The sequence below is a fragment of the Gymnoscopelus microlampas genome (genome assembly GCF_963454915.1).
Source record: "Gymnoscopelus microlampas genome assembly, chromosome: 17".
Classification (NCBI taxonomy): Eukaryota; Metazoa; Chordata; class Actinopteri; order Myctophiformes; family Myctophidae; genus Gymnoscopelus; species Gymnoscopelus microlampas.
In genome coordinates, this window is record NC_139954.1 from 23,701,322 (window position 1) to 23,710,437 (window position 9,116).

General features: G+C 44.0%; 1 protein-coding gene across 1 annotated transcript; it reads left to right on the forward strand.

Annotated features, from left to right (window-relative positions):
• Nucleotides 1-6,117: 6,117 nt before the first annotated feature.
• On the forward strand, nt 6,118-8,388 carry LOC311064365 (general transcription and DNA repair factor IIH helicase subunit XPD-like; the record flags this gene model as incomplete). Its single annotated transcript, XM_084084196.1, has 1 exon — nt 6,118-8,388. The coding sequence occupies one exon, from the start codon at nt 6,118-6,120 to the stop codon at nt 8,386-8,388; it is 2,271 nt and encodes a 756-aa protein (XP_083940322.1).
• Between the last annotated feature and the right edge of the window lie 728 nt (nt 8,389-9,116).

Consider the following 9,116-nt stretch of genomic DNA (forward strand, 5'->3'; position numbering starts at 1 on the left):
TTACTTCCTCGTTTGACACAAGCGTCACTGTGTCACGTGGTTGTGGTGTCAAGACAAGAGCACTGAGCAGTGGTTCTCACACTTTTTTTTGTGCCAGGGACCCCCAAATTGATATGTATTTGGCCGCGGATCCCCCACCTGAAAATACGTTGTGCCAGGGACACCCAGAAGCAAAGATTTGAGTTCAAAATGTTCGCCTTTTCAAAAAATTATTGAAAGATTTGCACACATTTGAGATTTTTCAAAAATAGCAGATCTACAAGCTCAGCACTCAGTGCTGCACTATGAGCTTGTATCTGCTATTTTTTAATAGCCAAAGTATAAAATATGGATAAAGTGGTTCAGATGATTGTTACGCTTCATTAACTAATTTTGCTGGGGACCCCCTGGAACCCCCCCCCCCCCCCCCCCCCCCCCCCCCCCGGACCCCTCAGCGGCCCCGGACCAAACTTTGAGAAGCAAATGGTCAATAGAACAGGGCACATTGTACACTTTAATCCCCATTTATAAAACATTTCTCATTCATTCCCCGTTTTACATTTTTAAACCCATTTCTAATCACTCATTACCCGTTTTACATTTCAAACCCACTCGCTCTCATGACCACTGCTGATGCATTGCCCATGCATGCATGCAGGTCCATTGCTCAGTGTAAAACATATTTACAGATTCATATATATTGCCCTCCATAAAAGGTTCCTAAAACGCAAGATGCTGTGTCAAGAAGACAGACAGCATTTGGACAAATATATCTCAGCTCAAAATACATAGTTTGAAAAATGATGTATGCTTGCATATTCATTCATTTAGTTAATACTTTACCAAACAAATAATAGTGAATGTGGCACATACAAAGTTCTACATTTATTTAGAACAGAAATCTGAAAATATATAATCATAACATAGCTAGCTCTGATTTAGCTAGCTCTGATTTAGTGTTTAATTTAAACTTTTCATAGGTTGCTATGAGTATATGAACATATTCCCAAGGGCAGTGCCCTCCCCTCCCTATAGTGTTAGAACAAAAGGAATAATCAAAAATATGTCCATAAGTAACTATCACCAACTAAACGGGGTCATTCACACATCCCAAAATTAATTGCCTGTGATGAGTAGACGACTGGGACTGTTTTCCAAATTCAATTGAGAGCCAAACCACATAGGACTATTATGCCAATAGGATGTGAACTCGGTGGCCTTTGAATAAATCCCTCAATTTATCAGTTTCTTTCTACGGATACAGGTGCATAAGATATTTTACTCAATATAATAATAAACCAAACTGAAATAAGCTATTTAAAAAGTCTAATTTGTGGCCAGTGTTGCAGTACAGTAGCCCTACCTGAGAACTTGATATTGCTTCTTCTTTTTTTGCCCAGTTGTTTCAGTATTGTCCGTGTTTGTTGTATTATACATGATTGCTTTCTTTTACATGTTTTGTTTTGTTTCTTTGTATGGTTTTGTTTGCTGTTGTACTTGAACTGTTGTGTGTAAAAACAAAAGTTTCTTTTTTTAAACAGGACACCTGCTCAACCTTGCCATATATACAATTATACTTAAGGATCTACTATGGGCATCCAGTAGATCCAGTTGGTTTCTGTTTGAGTCCAGGTCCTTCTTCCTCCTCTGTCCTGGTAGAGGTCTGTGCTTTTCCGTGTCCAGGTCAAAACTAACTGCTACACTCTCCAACAGTGGCCTGAGTAATTAGTGTGGTTGCCCTAACAGGGCAACCAGACTAAGTACTCTATAAACTTTATTCTTTCTTTCTTTCTAGTTAAACTGTATTTCGGGCTGCTACTCCTCCCACAGTTTATTTTTCCCAATTTAGTGGCATGTGTCAAAATGACCGGCTTCACCGGGAATCGCGCAATTGTACTTTGCTAAGAGATTGGTTACATAGTTTAATTGATATTGATTTATTAGTGCATTAAAATTCCCCATCCACTTTAATGGGAAAATGAAAAAACTCCCATTCTAGTATTTTTTTTCTCAGAAACCGTAAGGGCTATTACACCATTACACCATGGTGGCGCTATAACAGCCCACTTTACGTTTTGGCCTATAACTCTTGAACCGTAGGTCATCTTTTAGCTCCTCCTCCCACATATTTTGTCCAAATTTCACAAAAATCGGTACACATGATCTCTGGACAAATACGATAAACATCTCCAAGCGGAATTCTGATAGTCCATACCGTTCGTCCGTAATTGGCTTACAAAGTTAGCGTGAGGGGCCTGTTTTACCAAAAATCACGAACGAAACGTCTGGTCAATCCCAAATTTGAATCACATGTCTAGGATGGTTTACTCAATGAATCCCCAAAAGCATTTCCACTTTGATCCATAGGGGGTGGCACAAATGCGCAAAACGTAACCGTTTGATGCAAAAACATGATTTTTGAGGGGATCAATCCTCTCAAAATGAAACGCAAGTGATCTCAGGAGTGACGTGACAATACGATTGGCCTTTTGCATGTATGGGAGGGGCCTGCTTCTTTTGTGGGAGGGGCCTATTTCTTAAAATGAAAACGGCATTGTGTCACGAACGCGGGATCCGATCGGCACCGAATTCGAATCGCACGTCGCACGGCCTCCGACGGTATTCCTCCCGCCGTATTCCTCGCGTCCCGGCGGCCGCGACCTGCGACCGGCGTCGGCGCAACCACACTTTGCAATTTCCCAGAATTGCGACGCGTCTAGTTAGCTCATGCCCTACACCTGTTCAACTCACTTGTCCAACTAGAGTACTCAATGCTGAACTGCTGCCACTATTGACTGTCTTCCAAGGTACTGCAGCTCAAAATGAAAAGCATGCATGCACACAAAATCAAAAGGAATCAACACAAAGCCAGCTATAATACAAATGAATAAGCAGTCTGTCAGCATGACACTCACTTTTCAGTGCCCGTGCGTCCCCGGCACATTACCTGTCAGCATGACACTCTCCCTCCCACTTTTCAGTGCCCGTCCCGGCATCTTACAGTAAAAAAGTACATTCAGGATTTACTGGACAACATAATTGTTGAGGAAGAGGCACTGAAAAGACACTTTGACTGTATCGAAACTGTCAACTGTGTTGTCCAAACCCTGTCTGGAACTTGAGTTACCTAGTGTGAGTGAAAACAAGGGGGGGATCATGACAATTCAGAGGTTGCAGCAGTCTGAGTCAGAGGTTGCAGCAGCTGAATGCCCTGCAAGAGGAGTATGAGCTGTGTGACATCCTGTGTTCAGAGCCATACAGCCATGCAGCATCGACAAGGCCTTTCCCATTCTTTTTACGGACTAGGACAATTGGTGCAGCCCATGGGCTTGTGCTCTCTCTGACTACTCCAGTCTGTACGCCATTTCGATAGGTCAATAGCGGTCTCTAATGGGTGGTGCCATACCTGTGGGAATGGGATGTTTAATCCCCCCCGTCCGGCCAAAATCCTCATGAGCAGCAAAGACGTCCCCTCACCTGGTCAGCAGATCCTTCAGTCTTTCCTCGTCTAAGGGTAAGTCTTCATTCTGGTGGATTAAGGTCTCTGCAGTGAGGAACTCTGTCTTCAACCTCCATTACACCTGGTCTGGTTTCTTTAAACTTTCAGAGCCGTCCACTGTTGAAAGCCATTAAAACTGTAAGATGCAGAGTCATTAAATGCCATAGGTTCCAGTATCTAAAGTCCAATCAAGTGTCTTGCGCATCTACTTCCCTTTCAAGTTGAGGGGGGGGGGGGGGGGGGGTCCATGTCTAGTCCATGTCCATTTCTCATCAGTGGCCATTAAATAGGGAGAGCCTTCCAGCACAGCACCAATAGCAGCCTGCAATAAAGTAATTAGCTCATGCCCTGCACCTGTTCAACTCACTTGTCCAATTGGAGTCCTCAAAGCTGAACTGCTAACACTGCCACTGTAGACTGGCTTCCAAAACAAACACACACACACACACACACACACACACACACACACACACACAGACACACAGACATTTCATTATAGAGCACCGAAGTCTGACGTAATTTACACATCCTACCTGGTTTGCGGTTTTCCACCCCCGTTCTGCATTCCCATAGATGTGTTTAATATCGCGTCAAATAAGAACCGTGTTCCAAAAATAAACTAATGATCCCGACGGTTTGACTCTTATGGATATGAAGCATCAACTGACGGTGAGAAAACGCTAATGTTACTTCCGCCGAATTAGTTACATTTTCGCCAGAAACAGACTGTATCAAATGAGTGACTGACTATCATAAACGATACAGAACCTCCTCCCTGACAATATCGCAGAGACAGTTTGTTTATTTTTGGACCACAATTCTATATGAGACGATTCTAAGATGACCCAATGTTATTCTCCATAGAGAAATTACCTTACGAACCAGGGGATGAACGAGTGACGTCAGGACTTCTGTACTAATAGGTGGCATCGCATCACAGAGAGGCAGTCTATACGATTTACTTTATTGTCAGATTGTACTGGAATCTCTTTTTTGAGTTAACGAACCAACCAATTATATACTGTACATCACAATCACATAACACACAAGGCCCTTCAATGTACATTTGGTCTGCAGGGATTATGCTCCATATTTAATTTTAGGGTTTAACTGCAGTAGTTTGCTGACTGACTGAGACCAAATAAGTTACAGTCTCACCACTCTTATCGATTTTGTCCTCTCAGTCTCGGAGCCACTGCCGTGAGGCCACACCCTGCATCCTGAAGAATGATGGCAGCAGACCACAAAAAAAGGTGATACTTAATTGTTTCCATAACAACTGATGATCCTGCCAGCCGAGAAACAGCAGGTGAGTCAAACACAGGGTGCATTAGAGGACAGAGGAAGACCAGGGCTCATTTATACTTAGTTGTACAACTGTGTCACTTGACAAAGTATGATTTAGGCTTAAGAGAAGAATAAAAAGAGGTGGAAAGAAATGAGACTGATTGGTCACTGCAGGTAAATTTACAGTATAAAATATAAATTACTCTAGCCATTGTCGGTCCTGTAATCAGTACAATGACTCAGTTGTTTTGTGAAACTACAAGGTAGATACAGTAGATCAATAGTAACCCTAGTAATAGACATAGACCATGTACTTTTGTACTTTCAGCGAACATCTTCTCAGGGTGTTTTGAGACAGATACTCTACAGGTGATGTTCTCTTTATTTGGTTTTATTAGAATGAAATCTATCAACATGACCGCAAATGCTTGAGCCCAAGTATTAACTTAATACTTAAGATTTGCCAAAAATTACAGATATTCAACAGAAAAACGTATATTTCACACAACTTACGTGGTCATACAATGAGGTATGAATTGGGCTTTACTGCCTCTAATGATAATGAGGTGTATGTGTCACCACAGGTCTGTGCACTGGCTCGACTCGAAGGTGTTAGATAGATTGATCATTATTGCACAGTTAGGGAGTGGCCACCACCGTCTTTGCAATGCGGTGAGCCAACTCATAATGACAACAGACATGAGGTATGGGACCGAAGTTCCAGTCTACCACCATAGATAATAATTGAATTTAATTATCTGTGACCACATGGTCTCTTTTGCAGGAACAAGCTAGTTATGCCAGTGGTGTGAATTCCATGACGAGTGGGCTGACAGGCAAGATGTTTGGAAGGAGTGAGAGAGAGACAGAGAGAGAGGACATCTAAAGTTAGGTTTGGGGACAAGGCCACTTTGGTGTTTCATCATTTCTGTGATGTCATAGCATATGACGTCCACTGAATGTAAATATGTCCTACGTCCTCCACTGCTGTGCCCAAATATGGAAATGATTGACATCACATTGATGACATCAGAGTACTGCTGCAGCAACCAAACATGGACATCTACATCACAGCAATATCACGTCTACGTCACAGTGACATTGTAAAATGGGAACGGGAAAACCTTCCTTACAGTCCTCAATCCTGACCTCCGTATCAAACCTGACACATTCACCCAATCATCTGTAATGTTTTGACCCGGACAAGAGAAGTTGTACACACAAATTGCTTGCTCAGGGTGGGACAATGTCAGATCTCTGCTCTATATGTAAAGTGTCTTGAGACAACTTGTTGTGATTTGGCAATATAATACAATTTAATTGAATTGAATTGCTGTGTCAGGTCATTCAAAATGAAGCTTAACATTGGGGGTCTCCCGGTGTATTTTCCACATGACTACATCTATCCAGAGCAGTATTCCTACATGCTTGAGCTGAAGAGGACACTGGATGCCAAGGGTCATGGGCTTCTAGAGATGCCTTCAGGAACAGGAAAGACTATATCTCTGTTGTCTCTGATTGTTGCCTACCAGAAAGCCTATCCTCTGGAAGTTACAAAACTTGTCTACTGTTCAAGAACAGTTCCTGAGATGGAGAAAGTGGTGGAGGAGCTGAGGAAGCTGATGGAATATCATTCTAAAGAGACTGGACGGAACAACAAGTTTCTGGCTCTGGCCCTCTCTAGGACGAACCTCTGTATCCACCCTGAGGTGTGTTCTCTGAGCTATGGGAAATTTGTAGATGGGAAGTGCCAAAGCCTTGAAGTTGGACATCAGGCACTTCTGCCTGCTGGCATCTATAACCTTGATGACCTGAAGGACTATGGCAAAAGGAAAGGCTGGTGTCCTTACTATGTGGCACGCCATGCAATTCTGCATGCCAACATTGTAGTGTACAGCTACGACTACCTTTTGGACCCAAAGGTCGCAAACCTAGTGTCCAAAGAGCTGGCTAAGAAATCAGTAGTGGTCTTTGATGAAGCTCATAACATAGACAATGTGTGTATTGACTCCATGAGTGTGAAACTCACAAGACAAACACTGGACCGCTGTCAGAACAATGTGGAGACACTTCATAATACCTTACACAAGATAAAAGAGATGGCGGGGGGGGCGAAGGAAGTCAAAGCTGCCAGGGAAACAGAACTCTACGTGGCAAACCCGCTGCTGTCAGATGAAATCCTCCAAGAACCGGTCCCTGGCAGTATTCGTACTGCAAAGCATTTTATTGGTTTCTTGAAGCGTTTTATGGAGTACCTGAAAGCCCGCCTGAGGATCCACCACGTGGTCCAGGAGAGCCCTTCCCAGTTCCTCAAAGACATCTTTGAAAAGGTCTGCATTGACCCTAAGCCTCTCAGGTTCTGTACAGAGCGGTTAAGGTCTTTACTGCAGACTCTGGAGATTGCTGATATTGCAGATTTCTCAGCTGTTGCTCTCATCTCTAACTTTGCTACCCTGGTCAGCACCTACAGCCAAGGTTTCACCATTATCATTGAGCCCTTTGAGGATAGCACTACAATTGCTAACCCTGTACTGCACTTCAGCTGTATGGACCCCTCCATCGCCATCAAGCCTGTCTTTGAACGATTCCAGTCAGTTATCATCACTTCTGGAACTCTCTCTCCTCTGGACATTTATCCCAAAATACTTGACTTTCGGCCTGTTACCATAGCATCTTTCACCATGACATTAGCGAGGACATGTCTCTGCCCTCTGATTGTGGGCAGGGGAAATGACCAGGTGGCCCTGAGCTCTAAGTTTGAGACCAGAGAAGACTTTGCGGTGATCCGCAACTATGGTCACCTGCTCCTGGAGATGTCGGCCATCGTTCCTGATGGCATTGTGGCATTCTTCACTAGCTATGTTTCCATGGAGAATATAGTGGCATCCTGGTATGAACAGGGTATCCTGGAGAATGTCCAGAGGAACAAGCTTATCTTCATTGAGACTCCAGATGCTGCAGAGACCAGCATTGCCCTGGAGAAATACCAGGAGGCGTGTGAGAATGGTAGAGGAGCCATACTTTTGTCTGTAGCCCGAGGAAAGGTGTCTGAAGGAATAGACTTTGTGCACCACTTTGGTCGGGCTGTAATCATGTTTGGAGTGCCATACGTTTACACACAGAGCTGCATTCTCAAGGCTCGTCTGGAGTACTTCAGGAACCGGTTCCAGATCAAAGAGAATGACTTCTTGACCTTTGACGCCATGCGCTACGTGGCTCAGTGTGTGGGCAGAGAAATCAGGGGAAAATCTGATTACGGACTGATGATCTTCGCTGACAAGCGATATGCCAGGGCTGACAAGCGAGGTAAGCTTCCGAGGTGGATCCAAGAGCACATCAGTGATGGCTGTCTGAACCTCACCGTGGATGAGACCATCCAGCTCTCCAAACACTTCTTACAACAGATGGCTCAGCCCTTCAGACAGGAGGACCAGCTGGGTCTGTCTCTGCTGACTCTAGAGCAGCTCAAGTCAGAGGAGATGCTGACAAGGATCACTCAGATTGCTCACCAAGTCCTGACAAAACCCACGCCAAAAAATCACCACAATGCCAGGACTGATGATGATGTCATCATCATCAGTATTGCGTCACAGACTGTTCCCAGAAATATGGGACCAAATTGACCATATTCACATCGTGGATATTTTGCTCTTACATGTCACACTTTTGGGGTAGTTGAAAATCAATGAAGTTCAAATAGTGGATGAGAAAGTTGTCCATTATAGCAGAGTGGTTCTAAACAGGTTTTTATCACTCATAACCACACAGTAATTTCCCATGGCAGACTCACGACAGCATGACATCACGCATGACATCACATCCTACCTGTAAATTCTAGGATGCCGTCAGATCGCACCAGTTCGACGGCTTCCATAGTGGGTTTTGGTCATTGGAGAGGTGATGCACGTCACGTCTTTCTGAAGTGGGTACTTTCAAAGCCTGCCGTGGATTTAGGAGAGCACAAAACTCTCTCTCACACTGTGAGGTGCCTGTAAGGTGGCACTGCAAAGTGAACGACGCATCACGCTAGACGTTCGGGCCGCTACTTCTAGTATATATATACAATTTGAATCCTGCGCCATGTCGGTTGTCAGTATGTACGTTGTAACGTTGTATGTGGCCAGTGTGACGTCATATGACATCACGGTCGTGACATCACGATGAGACACGCCAGTGTGACGTAATCTCACGACAGCATGACATCGCATCCTACCTATAAATAGGTAGGATGCACCAGTTCGACGGCTTCCATCCTCAACACAACCCACGCCGACGACCCTTTACACAAATAAACTGCTAACTTCATCTCCTGCGATTTCAACTATCTTTTCACATTGTACACCACTGCACA